We start from the raw sequence: 22,228 nt of genomic DNA, 5'->3' as shown, positions 1-22,228 counted from the left end.
CCAGAAGGAAGCGGTCAGCATAAAATAATCAATAGGTGTTGAGCAGGCCTATTCAGGACTTTTGCATAGCATGGCCAGCAACAGCCCTTTTTCTGCGTGTCTGGAAATCAATACTCCGATCTCTGATTAAGATGGGTTACAGCTCCCTGAGCAGAGGAAAAGAGCAGTGCATGCCAACTGACTGTGAAATGAGACTGAAAAAGCACCGGCCCTTGATAAATGACAAAACTAGCAATATTGCAGGAATCGTTTTCCAGAACACCGATTTAGCTGCTTGCGTGTCCTAAAGGCAGAGGAGAGGGCTTCATGGTACGTTCACAACAAGCCTCACTATTAATAATCGGATATCTTGCCAGATCAGATTTTGTTAACGTCATGTTTAAAATGATCTATCTCTGATGTAAATGCATATTGATGCTTTTTTTTCATAATTCATAATTCTCATCTCTGGTCCTTTTGTTTTGGTGCACAGCCAGTGCAGAGTAACATGGAAACCCTTTTTATTGAAAGACCCACATAAAAAACAAACATCTCCCTCCCTCCCTCACATTTGGCCATGAATCTCTGGCTGTGTTTTAAGCACATCACAGAGGAATAAACATTGCACACAGTAAAACCTTGAGTGGTTGAATGAGCATAAATACAACAGCACTCTTTGTCTCTGTTTCCATGGAAGTAATGTGTGACAAACTGCCGAGGTGTGGCCATGCACATCCTAGAATATCCTGTGCGAGTGTATTTTCATGCGTGTGCTTTGTAGAGAGAGAGATCATATATTATGGTTGCTTTACTCGCTGGCGGCTGAGTTTAATCAGGCCAGTAATAACAGCAGGTTGAGCTGAGGGAGGAGTGTCCACTGGGAATTGCAGCTCTTTGTGTCTCTCAAACCCCTCTGGACCAGAACAACCTCTTCCTGTCACCCCCGCCCCACCATCTTCCAACCCCCAACTGACTCTGTCCATATATCCCCTATCTCTCCCCATTTCTCCTCTTTCGTTGTTCTTGTTCCTCAAATCACAATTGCAAAATGGATGAAAAAAGAGGTTAATCCCCGATCCAGACACGCTTTGGTGGAGGTGACCTTGTAGCAGGACTGAAGACCTTCACGCAAAGCAGCACTCTTTGAGACACACACCTGTACCCCCTGCCTTCCCATCAAGCTACGCAGCCCCCCCCCCCAGCAGGTGATGGATGTACAGAGGAGGCTTGGGTGGCGGCTGGGAGCCCCAAACTAACTGATGGCTAATTCATTAAAGCAACTTTCAACCTTTATGGGCCACACAATCCCTCAGAGAGCAGCTTTGCTCAACACAAACACCTTTATTGTGATTGATGTGGCAACAGAGGCCATGATGGATCTACAGGTATCAACACTGCTGCTAGCTGGTCAACATGTGACCTTTGCAAATTTACCCCTATAGCAAATTTCTCATTTTTGGTCTGCCTACCATACTGCAGTAACAAGTAACACACGACAGGGCACCTTAGAACATTCATTTTAACACAGATAGATATACAGATAGATAGATAGATAGATAGATAGATAGATAGATAATAGCTAGATAGATAGATCATTTAACTGTGTGTACAGCTCTGATCGTTTCTAAGTATTTTAAACAGCAATTTTCTGAAGGCTCTTCCAGTTACTGGCAATGATTAATAAAAAAAGACTGAGGGAAATATAAAAGAAAAACAGTTTCATTAAATTGCCACACACTGCTTGCATATGTATGTACATACAACATTTTGCTCGTGTCACAGTCTGGGAAGTAAAATAAATAGTCTAATCCAACACACTTTGCCTGTATGGAGCTTCAGGCAAACAGATTTCAGCCAATAAGCACCTTTATCTGAGAGCAAGTTCACCTTCTCATCAGCCACGAGTCTGTCTGCCTGTGGCGCTTCCTGCAAAGAAGCCCAAACATTCCTTCCTCATTATCAACAGTAGAACCTAACAGTGCAAAGGTTCTGTGTGGGCTGGCAGGCTAAAGAAGATTACAGCGGAGAGGACTTTGTTTCCACGGCCGGCAGGGCAGAGGCCAAAACACAGAACAAGCGACAAACAAGACGTCTGCTGCGAAAAGGAGCACCTGCAGTTGATTTATTCCCATTAATAACTAAATGGATAGGCACAACAACACAACGTCAGGGTTATTCATCATTTAAAGGACCTTTCCTATGCAAGCACAGCATACCAACACACTGCTTTGCTTTGCGGAGTTACAGCGTGGAACCACCCACCTCTCATCTCATACCCATCCGTCCAGACCATGAAGGAGCCTCTCCTGTGTAATTCCTGATGAAGCTCTTTGTGTTTTTGTGTGCAGAAACTATAAGTGTGTACATCACAACTCATTACAATGGATGAAAAAACACACATTTGAGTATTTTAGCAACGTTCAGTCTCGGAGTTAACAATTAACTTTCATCATCATCTCCAGTTATCAATCTGGACTTTTTAAAATTCATATATCATGTTATTAAAATTCAGAAAATAATGTAACATTCCCCCACAGTAACCCACGTCATTGTCTTACTAAAGCTAAGGACACAGAGACAGTTTTGTATTTTCTGGCTTGATAATTCACAGTGGATCAATAGATTCAATTAATTTAAGTAATTTACTAAGTATTAGAACCAAACAAATTAGAAAGTATTTAATTAATCACTTTGGTCAATTAGGTGTGAGTGTGATTTTGGCTAATTAATTATTAATCCTGCAGCAAAACATCATTCTTGTGTTGTTCTTTAACAATGCACTACCATCAGGAGACTTGTAAACATCCGGCGTGGCTTTGTAATCAGAGACGTCCAGGACAAAGTGTTCCGACTGACACCTCTTCCCGTGGGGTCCTGACCTTTATCAACCCGCTCACTGCAGCTGATACTGCGGTTATTAGCATTCTAATGTCATTCTAACGCCAGTTAGGAGAACGCTGGGACACGGTTTGTGTGTTTGTGCATGCGTCGTGCTTTTTCCATCCTGTGTTCAGACTGCTAATATGAGCATGGTGGGAACGCTACACACAGAATGACACATAAGGTGAAATGTCAGATTGCTACTCTGAAAAACATTTGTTGCACCCTTATTGTGCAGCGCACACATGTATACATATATTTACTCCCATAGAGGAGTCAAAAATTCGTCCACAATTCGTCCTCCTGTTTTGAAGGTGGATGAAAGGACGGGAGGATGAGTGGATGCGGGGAGAGTGAGAGGGGGAGTAGAGAGTGTGGGCGACCCTTTCAACCCGGCACCTAAATACAAACACACAGGGTCCAGCAAACACTCTCCCGCTCAGTCGTCCTTTATCCACAGGCAGAACTGCAGCCTAACTCAATATTGGTGGCTTTAATTCAAACAGAGGTTTATGGAGAAATAGTAATGAATGAATAATAGTGATCGTTTGATTTGTGGTCTTCATCATCACTCCCTGTATGAACAATCATATCTGCTGTACCAGCTTCTCTTCATCAACGCTGAGACATCTGCTTCTGCAGCAAACCGTATATGTATATACCGTACTTACAGAAAGACCTCCAACAGAATGGACCTAATAACTATCACTTAATTCACGCATGCTTTTCCAAAAGGCTCTTTCTCCTGTCTTCGTCGGTAACAGCTCCAGAGAACATTTTACCATTCAGTTTAAATACTTATTGTGCATTAGGATTAATATTGCACACAACTACATTTTGGTTTTGATTCTAAAAGTCATTCGGCCGGAGAATCCGGACTGACACTTCAAACTTTGAGCCTTGCAACATCAGCAGCGCTGATGCCAAATCTACCCTGCTATAAAACTGCTGTTCATCCCTGCTATTTATATTAGTGCCGTAAAGACTCCCTCAGATGTTGTCTCCATGTTAAACACATGCCCTACACTGTTGACAGAAAATGATGAATTCCAAGCATCTGAATCATTATTTTTTAATTTAAAGCTCATTAGAGAGAATCTAAGGGAGTAGTTAATAAGGGGATGAAGACAGGAGACATTTTGGACATAGATACAGTCTTTGTTCTCTATATATTCCTTAGGCGATCAGGCAGATCTGTCCATATTCTAAGTAAATTGAGTGCTCAACATTTAATACCCTATCTAGTCACATGGACAGTTCCTTTGTTTTGTCTCCGCATTTCTACAAAACTCAATGAAAGAGATGAAAGACGAGCAAAGGATAGAATCAGAAGTTTGCAGTAACAGAACAATGAAGGGCTGATAGATGTTGGGCGCAGAAAGCTTCAACCCAAGAGCTTTTCAGCAGGCTATGTTTAATCTGCAGAAACACTTTGGTTGGACAGAATTTACATAATTGTAGCACTTATCGTACCATCACTGAGAAAGTGAGAGGCAGCCCACCCAGTGAGTGAACAGTTGTCAAGGCAACCGTGGCACGGGTTCAACGGGAGCATGCCACTGGCCTTGAGAACTAATCATAGAGGGAGGGGCTGAGGTTGTCGAGGTGAAGTTAACAGTAGGCGCTGATGGGAAGCCATTTAGTCCCGCACCTGAAAGAGGACGCAGCGTTGCAGGTAGATGAAGCAAATACAGATGAATGGAAGCAGAGCCTCCTCAGTGCTTCAGCTGCTGTGGACTGTGTAGGTCCAACTCACAGCAGGTGATAAAGCAGCTTAAGGGATGTAATGGCTCGACTTAACTCCAGTGCCGTTGTGGAGAACCATCGGTTGATCTGCAGATGCTCCACTGACCGCCGAGCACATTAGGTTTAATGAGTTAATCTAGTTTGGGTGTCCACAGATAAATGACAGCAGCACTCTGCCATCTCTCTCTGGCTGCTTTCTGCTCCTGAACTGAAACGCTTCTTTTATGTTTTTATCTCACGTTCACATTGCCTCGCTGCATCCACAGTTTTCTCTTCATGACAACTACAACTACTGAACTTTTGGCTTGTCCTGACAACTATAAAGATAATAAGGCTATCTTACGTTTTTTTTAAAGTAAAATGTGGAAAAGATCTGACCCTTATTTATAAAGTTAATCACAGTACTTCCTCCTCATGTAAGTCATGTTAATGATGTGACTTTCAAGCGCTACAGGGTCAGTATCCTCCTAATCTGATTAAGTCAGGAAATTGCTTCTAATTTAATAATATAAAGTATTGAATTCATTCTTCCCTGCCTGGATTGCAAAGGTATAGAATGGCTAGTGTGATGGCTAATTCAAATGTTAGCGTTACCGTAGTGCCATTAAGAAACTGAAGCAACGGGCAATGGAATTTCTAGTAGAAAGGGACAGAAGCAGGGCGGAAGGCCGGGCCTGCGATCCGTTCATTCAGCTACACTCGACAAGTGAGTCCGCCGGGGGCCTAAGAACAGTAAATTAAAAATAAACAGGCCAAATTCATTGATCCATTCAAGTGATTAAATGCATTTGGCTGAGGCATTGCTGCTGGAAAACACCACTGAAAATATTTCTATAGCTGCAGTTGAGACATTGAATTCTCCAGTTCGCAGCAGATTGCTGACTGGAGAAACTGAGATGTAATAATTGCACTAAACTTCATTCTGGATTAACTTGTAACACAACGATATTCTCACTGATGTTAGGAGCTCCACTTTTAATGCATTTACTTCAGAATTCAATATTTATTTTTGCATCTCATACGAAATTCTCTGCCATCGAGTTAATCTTCTCTGCCTTTATTCTTCCCTTCATTTTTCATTCTCTTTTCATTCATTCTCATTCTCTCTTACACATAGTATGGACATATTAAATTGAAAGTTATTAAACTTTGGAAAGACACACTGAGTCAAGCTGGAATAGCGCCGACATTGCTTTTTGACATGCTAGGTTGCGTTGCTCATTGACTGCTGTTAAAAGACGCTTCAGATGTTTTTCTCCATCTCCGTCTTCTTTCTTGTGAACTGATCTGTCAGTTTTTGAAAATCTGCCATTTTCCAGAAGTGTGTGAGGGAATGATTGTGTGTCTGAGTCTGAGTTATTTTACATCACTTTCTCTTGCATTTCAGTTCATTTTTCTCTCAAATGAAACCATTTAAGTCTTATCGAAAGGCTGCAGCTGCTGTTGTGAGAATACCAAGGCAGCCTAGGGGGGCATCTCCACACAAGTGTACAAACACACCTCGGTTTATCCACGGCACACTAAATAAGACTTAAACTGTGGATAAATTTACTTTTAATTTTGAATATATAGAATAGAATAGATTAGTTTTACTAATACAACAATTTCCCATCATTGTTCCCATCACAGCTGTCAAGATTTTGATCAATGCTCTTCGTCTTATAGACTCTAAAATTAACATTGAATCTCAATTTCAGATGGCCAGCTGCATGTAAATAGTACACAAAACAGCAATACTGCACGCCTGTCCATGATACACAATGAATCTCATGGGTTAAGTATTTTAAGCTGTAGTGACTGCAGCTTGAAATACTGTAACATTAGAGCAGCAGGACAGGACTACCGTCCTATCCTGCTGCTCTAATGTTACCTCGCTACACCCGTTTGTTAATGGCATGGCCGCGCTGTGGGTTAATGGATTCTGAATTTCTTCCACCTCTACGCTGCGGCCTCGTTGCGCCTGCCGTGGTTTCTGCAGCAGAGTCTAGGCTCGTGTTCCGCTTGGATTTACGGCCCCAGCTTGGACTATTGGCACAACACTTATCTTATTTTTATGACTTGAACGGCTTTCATATAAACCTTCGAGGCCGACGTGTAAACCGACACACATGAGCATGACACAAACGGGTTCAGTTCTAGTTTCATAAACTGTTTACTCTCTTTGCAGTTGATGTTTCCAGCCCAGTCTTCATGGCCACAAACTCAACATAGTAAGAAGAGTGAAGTGCATCTATTCTAGACTATATTTGATGATTTGGAAATGTCTGTTTCGTAGCAGCCAGTGTCCCATTATTGAATTTTTCTTTCTTTTTTTTCATTTAACTTGTTGAATTCTTCGTTAGATCAGGAATCCTTTGGTTGCTTCTCCTTTTTCTTCCTCAGTCCAGAAAACTTGCAGCTTCCCTCCAGACAGAAACAAGTTGGTTTCTCATTTTTGCTCTTCATATGGTTTTAGGTCTGTGGAGTTTGTTGTTTTAATATTGCATCTGGTTCCAGAGAGATTCATTTAATTTCCCCTGTAACTTCAGACTGTTCAGGAGCTGTGTGACCATTTCTGTACTCCTACATGATCTATCAGCCACCATTGTGTCAAAAATGTGATTAATGCAAAGCTTTACATTATGACCGAATACCTGCAGACCTGAAAACTAAATCAGGAGTCGATACAATCAGCTGCAAGTAACAAGACACAAACTGTCTGTTCTTTGTTCATGAATGTGCAGCTTTGAAGCAGATCAGAGGGAGAGAGAATCAGGGTGGATGGAGGAGAAGTCGCTCTAGACTTGGCTTACTCTGTACCTGGAGGATCAAAACGATGAAAGAAGCATCATAGGAACTGTCAGCCACAGTTAGGCTAACAGATTGCCACGCCAGAACTGAGTGGCAAAATGTGTGTGTGTGTGGGCGAGATGCACCGAGATAAGGCGAGTAACTGTTGCCGTACAATCTATTACACAAACACCACATATGCACCACACTCCAGTCCTTGCTGAGATGCCTTTGGTCGCAGGTGGATACCGATAATCACAAGTTTACACCCGTGAAAAATCACAGTTCATTTATTTGATTTCCTTCAGTCTAACCTCCAACACAAAATCATCTGTTCTCCAGAGGGAACGAAGCCTTTGTCCCCAATTATTCCTCCAGCTCTGATTAACTCTGATCAAGTCTGAAATGTGTCCCTGGAAGTACCCTAAAAAAAACCTCTCACACAAGCACGCACTCACACACACATACATGCAGCACAAAGTGGAACACAGAAGCACATAAGGAGCTGCATGACACCCAGGGAGTGGGTGTGATTATGCGCTATAGGTGATGACAGCAAAGCCATATGGCGACTTATTTCTCGCTTTTTTGTGACTGCAATCAGTAAAACTGATAAAGGCATCATAGAGTGTCCGTGCTCTCCTCTTCCAAGGTTTTTTTTAATAAATGTTGGGTTTAGCCTAAAGCTTGAATACATGTACCGGTATTTCAGAGACACAAAACACGTGCCTGTGAAAATGTATCAGTCAGATCAATCAGATGAGGCTGTCTCCTCATCGCTATATTACTTTATTGATTCTCAACCGATTGCCAACACAATCACAGTCCTCAGAGCTGCAGTGGGATCTACATCAGCATTGTTTTAAAGGAAACCGTTCGCTTTCACTTTAATTGAACCTTGTACCAGTGTGTGTGTATGTGTGTGTGTGAAGGAGGGCTGACCATCCCAGCCTCAGAAATATTGAGATACACACTCAGAGGAGGACAAACCAGGGTGCAAACAAAGGAAGGCTCATGGATGAGAATGACAGGAGTGATGAAAGGAAGAATGACAAAAAAGAGAGGTAGCAATTAGTGGTGAGTGAAAGAAAAGGATGTGAAAGCACGAGGAAGCCCCTTTTTACACTTTAACACTACTATCACTAACATAAAGGCAAGAAAAAAAGGACTTGTGGCTTGAAATCCTGGGTGAAGCTGTTTTATCTTCTTATTAAATAATATTTTATTCAAAGTGTATTTTAACGTATTCACAAGGAAGGTATGAAGGAATGAATATACAGTATTTGAGGTCAGGGGGTTGCTTTTAAGGGGGCAGGAGAATATTAGCCCAGATACATGTCTCCTTTTATTCACATATTGTCACCTTCTTCTAATCTGATACAAAGACAGGGACATTAATAATTTACTGCTATTGTTTCCTCCCAGACTGTCCGTCTGTTTTTATATTAAACGCTGAATTATTAAAAGTGTGTGAGATTGGAAATATGATGAACCACCATCCTGATGCTCAGAGATCTTTATAAACAGTCTTGATACTCACCGGCCTGGCTGAATTAAAATGGCGTGAGACCTAGAGAAGATGAATTAACAACTATTTAATAATTGTTCAGCTGTGACATTTTTAACCAAAAGTTTCATTTTCCATTCCAACTTCCCTCATGAAAAGAGCGTTTTGGGTTTCAGTGTGCTTTTGAGAAATTTGAAAACGTAACATTGGACTCAGTCATGATGGCCAGTTAATGAATTAACCCCGAAATGACCTAGGATTACCGGTTAAGTATAACTTTTAATTAGTACAGTATATTAGAAACTTATATATAAATATCCCAATATAAATATCCCTCTCACCCTGTGGCTCATGTCACCGTGGTGTACATTCGGAATGACCAGTGGCTCCAGGGCCGACTCACTCCTGTGTATAGATTGCATTTTAACTGTCCATTTGTGAATGACGGTATTTTCTTTGACTTCTTTGCTGTCCTCTTTTCTGCATTTCAGCAGAAACATCATTTTGCCTCTGTTTTGCATTTTATCCTTGGGGCAAACTGCATGGTTTCCCCTTTTGACATATACATCCGATAATTAGGCCTCATAATCACCGTATTAGTATGCAGCTCAGCTGAGCAGAGAGCTGCTTGTGTTCCGTGGCGTGAGCAGCATCCATTTGTTGGAGGATTATTGTCAATTTATTTTTGTTACATGCGAAATGACTTAAATAGCCGAACTGCTCATCTCAAAATAATTTATTTCTAATGTGGCCAGGAAACGTGTGATTCTCATGAAGCCAACCTGAGCTATGGAAGGTTTTACTGACATTAATTTATTTTCAGTAAATGCTTATTTATTATTTGTCGGGTCGCAGGGGTTCTGGTGCTCATCCCAGGTGACAGGTCGGATTTTAGTGGCACTTGTTCTTGTGACATGAAGGACCCAAACAGAACATAGAGTGTGGGGGTTTGACATGCTCTAAGTCCCTTAAGGACACAAACAATGTTTTCCAGCGCTCCTGTCTGAGGACTCACGATGTGTGTACAGTTTATATTTGTGTACGCAACAGAGTTTAACAAAGATCTTCAAGGGTTGATTGGAAAGTTACTGTTTGATGCTGATGCTGACACACACACACACACACACACACACACTTTGTAGTGTCGATTTCCTTTAGGCTTATGGGTCAACACAAATACAATAAAAAATTTAGAACCAGAGACATTAAGTGGTTCAGAAAAAACATAGACATCATGTCTCAGCAGAGCCGATGCATTCCTCTACAGAACACTTATGCTGTCCGTCACTTTGCCAAGGCCACTAACACAGCGAGGGATGACTGTATCCAGGCAACCGTACAGCAGCTTGCAGCCTGTTTCTAACCACCATCAACCAATGACAAGCATCAACTCCCACCTTAGCCAATTGTAACTGATGTCAAGCCGCTGTCCAAAAGCCCAAGTGAGGGGCCGATGTGTGGGCTTCATCTGTAGATTCAAGAGGCTGAATCTTCATAATGCTAAACAAATATAGCATGGCATTAGGCTTTTGTCCATCTGTAAAGTTGTAGCAATCACAGGCAGTTTCTTCCATCCTTATTCATGGATATTAGGAGATATTTGGCAAAGTTGGAAAAGACACGTATGTAAATAATAATTAGCAAAATGTTAGTGATGCGTTGAAATGACAAGTTATTGAGCCGAGACAACCTCAGGATCACCTCAGCAAAACTAACCTCTTCTTCAACCCCATCGCTCTTTCATCTCCTCCTATAAATTTACACACCATCATCATCACGTCTGCTATATCTGCACTCTCAGCCTTACAATCTCTTCCCATCTCAAATTTCTTCAATCTCTTTTGGCAAAACTCCATTTACACCAGTGGAAATCTTATCCTCACAGATAAATCAGCCCCCAAAACACCCAGAAACTAAAAATAACTGACCTGCTGGAGGCACAGCCACATCTGAACTCCTCAACCTTTTCCAAAACCATAACAGTTCCTATCCAGACCCCTCCTCCAATCATCCCCTCTCCTTCTTTCCTCTGCTTCATTCAGGCGAGATCTAATTCGCAGATGAATAATGGATGGATGGATGGATGGACGGTAGACTTTCATCTATCAAGGTTCTCTTTCACATCTTTCTCTTGCAGCGTGGCTGCAGTGCTAATGCACAGCAGCATGCATGGGAGATGAGCCCAGAGACCTCCCACTCAGTCTGCTTGTCTGTCCGCAGCCTGGAGGCTAGCTCCTGTTCTCTGTTTCAATCTCTTTCTGTTACAGTGGTCATTGACGATCCCATTCAAACATTTTACCTTAATTCTACAGCTTCGATTCTTACCCTGATTCTTTCATAATCACACAAAGCTTTAAATCTTTGCTTTATTTCTGCACAACCATTCTTGTTTAATTATCGGCCACTTTTTTGATTGATCTTCACTTCGATTAGTCAGTGACCTTGGTATAATAATCCTACATTTGTATTGACCCTGACCCCCCCCCTCAGAAGCCTCATCAACAGACCAATCTCAAAAGGGACCGCCTCCTCCGTCAACTCTTCAGTGACGCTTTACATGCGCTCAAGAAGATAAACGTGTTTGACTAAAGGAAAACCGATTTTACAAAGTCGATTATGAATGAAGCCGCTCAAGCTCAAGAAGTGCTTAAAAGGCAGGTGTATAATTTTGAAGAGATCTTGATGTCTTGATGTTTTGGACTCATCTCCCTCCACTGAATAAAGATCTGCAGGCATCATCACTTCTCTCTGTGATCTTGATGACATGGAACAGAGAACTACAGACTGAAAACATCCTCTTATACATTTAATAGAAAGAAAGATTTTAGATTTTTCATGCCACTAAGACTGCAATTAAAAATAAATAAAAACCTCTGCCACAAAATAATCAACAATTAACCCTTTGAAGTGAGGAAGAGCCCATCAATAATTCAGGCTGGTGGGAGACCCCGGCTGCCAAACTACTGTCCTCCTGACCCTCTACCTGTCTGTCTGTCCGTCCGTCTGTCTCTCCTCCGCGCATCCCTTCCCTCCCCCTGATTGCCTGCATGATTGTAAGAGCAGCTGCCAGCCTCTCTGACCGCACACAGCATGGTTTATATTTCTCAGCAGGGTGCCTGAATGCAAACATACTATATATGTGTTTATTTATCTGTCTACTGTGCAGATCCGCTCCGCTCATAATTGATACAGTACTCTGGTATTTATCTTTTACATATTGAATGAGCAATCATCCTCCCACCATCACCACTACCAAAAAACAAACCCAAACAAAATGAGGATTCACACGAAGGAAATGATTGTTAATCTCTAAATGTCTGTATGAAGGAACTCTGATTTACAACACGCCAACAAAAGAAAAAGCAGAGGAATTCTAGGCAGGGAGGAGAGGACGGACTCCATGAAGGGACACAAACAGACGTATTAACAGCTGCAGTCATCGTATACGCCTGCAGAATAATAATCAGGACTGAATTACACAGGCTAGCAGCCTTCAACTACCGGCTCATCGTGCTACGCAATAGTCGACAAAATGGCGGCCGAGCCAGCGGCATGGATAACGATAAAAAAAATAGGAGACTATGTGCTTGTCTTAAGGTGTAGGTGAGGTGATATTAGAATGTGATTCATGTTGTCACTTTCAGCAATCAGATTAGGTGTAATGGCTGATAGAGACCAGGCAGCTGTGATGGTGCAAGCTTTTAATGGGACAATGAGTATCTGGCTTTGTCAAACGTAAAAACACGTGAGGTCATTCAGCCTTAAATCACTTTCTATCTACGGAGAAGATTTCTTCCTGTTTGTATTTTTCTTGTCTCACTCTTTAAAGGGGGAGTTAAGGGTTAAAAAAAATAAAGAAACACAGTATACATGGGACTGGATGAAAATACAGAATACTACTTAAACATTTTGGTAATTACAGTGTTTTGGAATGAGAATGCTAAAGCAATAACCGAAGTAACAGTAACTGAACAAACCACAAGACAGTAGCAGATGTTTAAAAGGCAGCTTTAGTACACAAGACTAAACAGTAATGTAACATCACTAGACTGGTCGGTGTTAATACCAGGTTATTTCCTAACTCACTGCAATAAAGTAATTAATTTAGGAAGAAATATATACATTTTAAATACAATTAAAGCTTTTTTTTTTTTTTTACAACTGTTCCATTGTATGTATACTTATACACACACTGATTTAGTAAATTGCTTTAAAATGTTTTACTTAAAATGGAAATCATGGATCCGTTGCAGTTTTTTTTGGTTGATTCGCTCATCTCTTACAGAGAGTCCTGCTAAAGCTCTCTGATTTTTAGTCAGGGCCATTGTTGTCGGATCGTTGTATTAATTAACCGACTAACCGCTTTAGATAGGTGTGTTTTAACAACAGTACAACGAGGACCGTCGGAGCGCTTGAGAGCAAAGGACCTCAATGACTGGTGAATATGTGCACATATGATTTCAGGTGTGTTTGCAGCAAACTCAATCCACTTTACTGGATCTGAATTATTGATCTGACAGAATGGTGCTAAAGAAAGGATTCACCTGTGGTTCGTTCCCACAGAGCCGCTCTGAGGTGGCAGGGCTGATTGTCAATATCGCCTTAAACAAACGCCACGTTAAATCCACTTGTACTTGCGACAGTCTGACAATGGAACATATGCAGGAGTCCTGGCACAGGCCTCTGACCTCCACAGTTCTATCAGCTGCAGCAGGCGGCCCCACTGAGCGAGTGGGTGAGAGAGTTGCTACATCCGAGTTAAACGTCTGCCTCAGGCGAGGGAGACGTCCTCTGAATGCCAAAAAGGCTGCTTTTTAAATGAATGAGGCCACAGACTGCAAGAGCGGGGGCACTTTGAAATGGACACTTTATAAGTAGTATTTAAGTATTTATTCATTACATTTTAGATTTTGTTAGTCAACTAATGAAATTTAAATTGTGGAAAAAAAGGGAATATTTAAAATTGTGACAACCTCGTTGGTTGCTTGCCTGTAAAACTTGAAATGCATAAGAAAAATAAGACAAACATGAAGCCCTAAAAGTAACATTTAACAAGAAAACACCAGAAGCTTGAGATTAGAACCAGGACACCCATATGAGACCACTAGACCAGTTTCTGAGGAACAGAAGTTAATATGTTGTTTTGGGGTGTTAGCTGGGTAAAAAAAGCAATATGAAGCAATCAACTTGGACAAAAAGTGATTTCGATCACATTATTGATTAAATTCAATGAAAAAAATAATCGACTACCGGTAATCAAGTAATACAAAAATGTTGGTTTCAGCTCTGTTAGTTTTACATATAACATTCTCTTGTATGGGCAAATTTGGAAATGAGACAAAAAATATCAAAACTAACAAGCAACAGAAATTAATTTTGGCACTCAAAAAAGAAACGCAATAATAACAACAACTTGATTTTAAACCTGATACCATGACAACAGGGAGGCTGACTCAAGAGACAAGTCTTTTGAGAGAGACAATATTGCCCCTGATTCTCCAACATGGCGCTGGAGCATCATCTGTTCTACTGCCACTGCTGTATGGATGAATGTCGGGCGAGTCTGAGGTGCTTTGTCCACTAATATAGCAGAAGTTCATTTTTCCATTACGTTTCTGCCCGAGTTTAAATTCAATCAGACTTGAGAGATCGGGTCTAGTGGATGTGAGGAGAAAGTGCTGCACTAAACTCAGATTTTGACAGCACAGGATAATCTTATTTCTCTTATGAAAAGTCAACAGAATCTCACCCACCGGAGAGACAAGACTCAATAATGCTGTTTGCCTGCTTTTATTTTTTCTCATAAAAATAAAATAAAAGCAGTCAGACAATTGTTGGACACATTCAAAGATTTTTTCTGCCCTACAAAACTACACTCATTTTCTTTGCATGTGGCTATTCCAGTGTTTTGGTTAAATTCTGAATGCAGAATAAAAAAAAAGTGTAAAAAGCACAAATCGATTTTGTGATTGTGGCGTATGCTTAAACACTGCAGCAATACTAGAATAAAGATGATGTGATGTTCTGCTGATTGATTGATCCTGTCTAATGGTAAGTAACCCCGACCTATCTTGTGACAGGCTGACAGAGGCAGAACAGTGACCTATGAGTGCAGCCCAGACCTGAGACAGGAAATGATTTATCATCCACGTTAAGCACGCGCAGCACGGCTAACAGCCTCTGAAGACAGTATTTAGAAGAGAGACACTTCACATGTGTTATCAAAGAACAAGACATGCTCTGCAGTCCTATTAGATGGAACAAGCTACAACAATAGAAACACAAACACACCCACAATGAGGACTCATGTAAACAAGTCACAATCCATAGAATATCATGAGCGTCCCCTTTTGCATGTGCTGCAAACATACAGTCAACAAAAGTCACACACACACACACACACATCCATACTTACACTTATACTGACAGAGTAAATCCGTCCATGCACTCTGTGACATTTATTGTGTGTTATATCTTTGTCACTCGTGGATAAATTCAGATAATGTTTCCATCCGCCGAGCTGGAATGCAGTTTTGGCCATTGTAGGAAATATATATATATATATGACTATATTACTCAGGTAGACATGCGCACATTTAGGCACTAGCACATATGATACTGACAAGTATTTTTTCGTTCTGCATCATGATCCCACAGACAGAGCTGATTGCAGCTACACCATTAAGTACAGCTCATGCTTGCAGCTAAAGAAAGTTGTTTACCTCCACAAACACGTCTTTGAAATAAAAATAGATCTTTGCATTCTTTCCCTCATCATGCATTGCTTGCAGTCTGATTAATTTTAGAAAGTGGCCGTCCTTATGTTTGCTTCGTTGAACATAAATCAGCCAGGTCTGCTGCCAAATGAACTACAACTCTACTTTAAGTTTATTCTTCAGAGAAGTTTAAAGCGTGCAAAATATATTTTCAACCATAGCTATCATATATAACATAAGACATTTCTTTACCTTTTGCACATTAAAGGGCTTAGCAATGATGGTAGAAGGTAATTGGCCCTGGTCTGCTTGTGTCATACTCACACAGAGTGAGTGCAGCATGTTAGCATTGATTTCTGCCTATTTTTAGCAGATGAAGGGCTGTTATTCTGGGGGTGCCTAAACAGGACCTGAGCAGTGGATGCTGGACACTGAATTGCACTGTGTGAGGGAGTGTCCTTACCTTCTATGGAGGGAGCTTGGTCCTGGGCAGCATACAGCATATCCTTGAATGCCTGATGAGGACGTGAGAAAAAAACAATCATCGTCTGCAGACGCTGACCATAGAAAAACTATGCTGATCTACTGTTACTGGTGTGTTTACAGTAAATACGTCAGTGCAATTAAGAATAGATTACAGTAGACCACCGATCATTATGCAATTGTTGCATCATTTGTTTTTACAGCAGCATTTAAACTAAAGCCATTCAGGCCATTAACTAACCAAATTCTTGTCCCCATATAGCAGGATTCCAGTAACTGCCACACAGCCACTAACAGAATGACACAATGCACAACAATGCATTCTGGAATTGTAACTATTTCATTTACTCCAAACTATAATAGTTTAACAGGAATTTCATTGTGATCTCTCACAGTTTTTTTTTTTGGTTGGTAGGTCTGACAGTCATGTATGTTTACTTGCAACCAACTTGTTCAATCACTCTGTTTTAGTGCTCCCTCTATCCAAACAAAGGATTAAAAACTGAAAAGGATAATAAATACCAGTGACTTCTAAAATAATTAAGATTTCAAATGAAGGACGATCTTTCAGGTCGAAGATTTTTCAAATGCGTGATGAGAGAAATTTACATATATATTAATCAATGAGTACATTTTTGTAATTAAAAGAGCAATCCGGAAGGAGGGATGGTGAGAGAGAGAGAAACAAACATATCAACTGATATAAGCAGAGCGACAGATGCAGCTGCAGCAGTTAAATTAAGTTTCTCTGCATGAGATTAATCTTCATGAAAATGGCAACTGAAAGATAATAGCTCATCTGAAGATCTGAATGTTAATCAGAGAATAGACGGGACCTGCAGCCTGTTCATCTTTTACTAAGCAGCAAACCAATAAGACAATGCTTACATTTACAGGACTCTAAATCTGCACACTGTGACAAACATGATCATCTTGAATTCACTCTGTCTGTAAATAAAACTCTTTCATCCAATTCGGACCATCTCTATGCCTCATCCGCCAATCATCTCAAGCTGCTTTCAAACATGACTAACTGGGATGAACCTGCAGACTTGAAAAGCTCAGCCAAGTCTGATGAGGTCATCAGCTTAAATGACCACGCATTGACTTAAATATGATGCATGATGGACTTAAGTCAGTCCGTCTGAGGTTGACTGTATCTCTGTCCACTTAATTGAATGTTGTCAATACAGCAGATGCTTTAGTAGCTGTGACATGTTTGAGTGGACGCTAACCAAAATATCAGCGAGCTAGACCGTTCAATTCTTCCTCTAATGCTCGAGACAGGCGTCCCCATGCGTGAGAAGATCCCACACTAAGTAGCAATGATCTGAAGAGACGTCAGCCTCCAACACATAGCCAATGGAGTTCCACTCGAATCACCATTTCAGGGTTTGAACGCATCCCTCCACATACAAAGAGGAGTAGAGATGATGTGAGGAAAGGGTGGAGGGAGGGGAGGGGAGGAATGGTGTAGAAGGCGGCTCTGGTCTGGGACCAGATGTCCTCCCAGTGGGGGAGGAACAGTGAGGTGAGGATGGAAGGAAGAAGTGTGATATATAAAGGGGGGCTTCTCAGCCTTTTCCCTGATTGTATACATTGAAGATATGTCATTGAACATGATTAGATTGTATTACACAACCCATAGCTGATGTTATGTTGTACATGCATACTGTATGTATATATGTACTGTATGCATGCATAGTTTCCATTATGTTTGCTACAACACAGAGCTCATAGTGCTGCTTCAGACATTTAAACTCCATCACTCGGATTAGTCCAGGAAAAACAAGACTTCTCCAATGAATAGAAAATCAACCACTGATATCACAGACACCTGTTTTTCATCAAACTATCATGTTGCTAGTCTGAATCATAAATGCAAATCTCACCCCCGCTCTCCTCCTCCTCGCCTAGGCTTATGCCAGTGATTAGACTGCAGAGGTAAATGTATATGGTCTTGTTCTCTCGCCCCCACACACCTCTCTCTCTGTCATATACCTGAATACATATTATTTATTAAATATATATCTAATTCAACAGTTGTTGTGGATAATTATTTTCACTCATATCTTACATGGTTTAAATAAATCCATTTTGCTTTGCAAGACAAACTGTGAATTGTTTGTCTTTATATTTAGCACCAGTCAATCGGACACAGTTTCTGACTGCAGTGTCCATCCAAACATCTGGCTCGCCCTGTATTTATTTTAGTTCAATAACTATTAAAATATTCACAGCCGCCATTTTATGTGGCAGAATGCTGATGCAGAGCCAGCCTCACATGCAAACCTACCTACCAAAAATGCATTTAGCATATAGGTTTATAACTGCATTCCCAGCGGATTAAGCACACACCTAGTTACTGCATCACTCAATCGCCTCGTCAACGCCTCCATGTTCAAATGAAGTGGCTTTTCTAACTAAAGGATATATAGCTGGAACAGCCACTCTGAAGCATTGTTCTCATTTGCATGGAAAGTGGCTGACCAATCTGAAAGGACAGCGTTCAGTTTTCCAGATAATAGCAGACTCTAAAAAAAGGGAGGAGGCAAACGGGGCATAGGGATAATTAAACTAACTGGAACACAAATCCATGAATATGTGCAGTTATATTGCACATGCCACAGATAAAGTCAGTGAAGAAGACTTTTATTTTTACCTGAACGAACTCGGGTAAACATTTGTTATATGCATTGTTGGAAATAACAGTAAATATGTAATTTATAAGCAGATTATTGGCTCTCCTGGCAGCAGTTGCTACTGCAGCACATTGACGTCTTTATCAGCATGACAGGCCAGGCTGTAAGCTCTTCTGCACCACAGCGGTTTATAAAAGCCTTAAATTTGTCATATCAACACAAAAAAGTGTTTTGAAAAAAAATGCTTTCTTTTTGAATAATCCAAACAGTGAGTCGACTAACTTTAGATGTTATAGATCATTCACTCCACTTTCTTCAGATGACTACAAACCATTAATATTGTTTGTCATCTGTGGGTATGAGCCCTCCCTGATCTTTCCCCCTTCGGTCCAGTATCATGATAATGGCATTTACAGAGGTCAGGCAAAAACTGAGGGAAGCACCAACAACTACACTACAAACACACAAAATAGACACTATCCTCTTCCTGTTACAAATTATTCAGATTTAAGGAAGAATATAAACAGAATGGTAAGGATGATTTAGAATTTAGGTTTCAAACAGTCAATCAACTTTTCTTTTATTCAAGTAACACAAGCGCCATTGATATTCCTATAAAGGTTGTACCCAAATACAGAAAGCAAGAAAAAACATTTTTTATTTTTTTATATAATTGTATCTATTAATAGTTGCAGGTGCTGCTTAAATAATATAAAATTGTAAAAAATAAACAAAATGTCACTTAAGGATTATTACATGTAAAATCTGTCATCGTCCATCTCAGGTCAGTTAGAATCGAGAAGAAGACTCGAGGTGTAAAATGGCTGGTTTGGCCATGCATCTGTCACTGGGCACACTGCGGTACATGAAAAAAAAAAAAAGCCACATAAACAAAAGGGAAATATAGAAGAGTAGTCCTCTTTTCAGTGTGTCCAATACATATCTCTTTAACTTTATTTTGCTTTAGTTATGATGCCTGTCGATGTATTAACTGCACCGTAATGACAGGATCGGTCAACCCAAATGTCTTCTGTAGTATTTATCCATCTTAATAACAATATTCAAGGCATGTCATCAAAATAAAGCCAGTGGAGTGAGCTTGTGTTGTTTCTGGGATGTAGGTTGCTACGGTTGAAGAAAACATGGTCTTTGTCTATAATTCATAGAGCTAAATGGAAGCGAGCAGCGTGTCCTGTCACTACATGTCTGCATTTAAGCTGTTGAGGATACAAACCAAAGAAGTATGGAGTGAAAATAAAATACTCAAGTACTGTTCACTAACCAACAAGGACGATGTGTGCACACAAAGGTGTCCTTAAACCAAAGATATCAGAAACCAGACAGAATATTATACTGGAATGAAGAATTGTAAGGATTCTAGACCAATGATTTATTTAATTGTGCAAAATATTTTAACAATTACATTGTGGTATACAGTACTAAAAATAATATGTGTAGATCCTTTTTTCAATATATGGTTTAAAAAAAGAAAGATTTATATATATACATATACAGATAAATGTATAATTTTAGAATATTTATAATCAAAGAAAAATATTTTCACTTGTTTTACAAAGAAATAGAAAACAAATGCAAGGCAGCTTAAGGCATTTATAATTTAAGCAACCCTTTGAAATATTAACAATATGATTTTTTTTACAATGAAGAAGACGGTTTTTAAAATTAAAACTAGTGTGAAAAACGTTTGATCCTTTTTGAAGGTGATGAAAAGCAAGCAGCAGCAATAAACACTGAATGCTCCCCATGGCTCTTAACACCCGCAGTCAATCTCACCTCCATAAACAAAAGGACATCTCCTTTCCCGTCCTTTATTGCTCTCAGGGGCAGACCATAGCTTAACACAAAAAAAACTTTAACAAATCGTCTTTGAGTGACGACTTTCTATCTACATCATCCAAATATGATGCATTTGAACCAGTTTCACCCTTACGCGTATTCCCGAGGCGTCTCATTTAAATAGACTATGAATTTGACTTTACCTCATATTGAAGATACTGTTTCCTCCACTCTGGAGTGATGTGAGACGAAAGATGCTCGGCGAATTTCATTTTGCCGGATCAACAGCCGTCCACTCGGACCTCCGGTAAATCCGACAGCGTCTGACCACTTCACCGGCGTCAAGGCGACTTTTGATATTTCAGTCAACTTGCTGGCACAACATGCGGCGCGTCAGCCAGGCGCGCCCCGCTGCGTCTCACTCCACTTCTGGCTCGTCCCGGTCAGAGTACTCCGAGCAGAAGCCGACAGACATAATATTTCACCGGAGGGACGGCAATGGCAGCGTCCTCTCTTTAAAGATTGGTTCCGGTGACAGTGGCTCAGACTCAGAGACTTCGCTTCGTCCCTCCCTGCGCAGGTCCAAGGACATCCCGGTCCATTGAGGCGCAACGACGTGGGTGCGTCAGAAGAGTGCGCAGTTGGGACCTGCTGAGAGAACTAGTTGTCCGGTCATTTGCTTCTGTGTCGTTTGGTTTTGTCTCATTTCCCCGTCATAAAAGCCTTCTGTAGTATTTCATGTGTAAAAAAATTAAAAATAAAATAAAAGGAGAAGATAAATTTAAACCTCGCAATAAACATGCATTAAATGTTACAGATGTTTATGTGTGAAAACTAGGTAATCGTGGCAAGTCCATTCAAAGATAATATAATTATAACCGTACTTTTGTGTACTTTTACGCAGGGTATCAAACATAGTCCAAATGACTGCTTAGAAATAAACTTGTGTTCCGGTGAAGCGTTTCAGGAGTGCAGGATGATGGGAGAGCTCTGTTCATGTTCATGCTCATGCTGTTTTTACTCCAAAGTTACCAATATACACAAATATACAAAACAAGTTCAAGTTCCATCTCGGGTGTTTTGACGAGAAGCGCCGAATATCAGTTTGAATTAATGGTTATATCGATAGCAGCATCTGGTGGATACATTGTGCTAATGCAATTTGCAGCCAATACAATAAGAATCGTAAACAGTTTTTACGGTAGCTGTTTAACAAAGTGTAAAATGCAAATAAAGCAGTGTTAACTATAAAAAAGAACATTTTTATCAAACAGGACATGCCGAACTGGACGAATGGCAGAGAGAAGCGCTCAAACCAGACTCACCGCTAAACCGAGGCAATCAAAAACCAAATTAAATTCACGTGCGTTCCGACGCGGGTTGAATTTAATTCCGATACGAGCCGCGCCGCAGAGGCGTTTGCAGGCTGACGGGCAGAATGTTTTAGCTGCGATGTCTGAATGGACGGTAACAACCAGATGTTTTACTAGTTCGTCGAATAACTGACCCCCTGCCAGTAGGCTGCTGGTAGTCAATTTATATATTACATAGCTAATGGTGATAACCTGACCATTAACTTTATCACTCACTAACTAACATTGCTTATTCTTTATGGATTGGTTAGAGCGCAAAGATAACACAAAAAAACGCAGCAAGTAAATTTCTATTATTAGGATTGTGTTGTAATTACTTCGTAGCAGAGTCGAGGC

General features: G+C 40.5%; 1 protein-coding gene across 1 annotated transcript in view; it reads right to left on the bottom strand.

Moving 5' to 3' along the window:
• xpr1a (xenotropic and polytropic retrovirus receptor 1a) overlaps positions 1 to 20,791 on the bottom strand; it is a 39,302-nt gene extending 18,511 nt beyond the window's left edge. Inside the window, exons 1-2 of the mRNA XM_068743679.1 lie at positions 20,723 to 20,791; positions 16,061 to 16,112 (exon numbers count right to left, since the gene is read on the bottom strand). Of these exons, the coding sequence (XP_068599780.1) occupies positions 16,061 to 16,112; positions 20,723 to 20,791 (121 nt within the window). The remainder of the gene's footprint in view (positions 1 to 16,060; positions 16,113 to 20,722) is intronic.
• Positions 20,792 to 22,228: the final 1,437 nt, after the last annotated feature.

Source organism: Brachionichthys hirsutus, chromosome 9 (assembly GCF_040956055.1).
Source record: "Brachionichthys hirsutus isolate HB-005 chromosome 9, CSIRO-AGI_Bhir_v1, whole genome shotgun sequence".
In the NCBI taxonomy this organism is placed as follows: Eukaryota; Metazoa; Chordata; class Actinopteri; order Lophiiformes; family Brachionichthyidae; genus Brachionichthys; species Brachionichthys hirsutus.
This window is presented reverse-complemented; position numbering and strand designations above follow the sequence as displayed.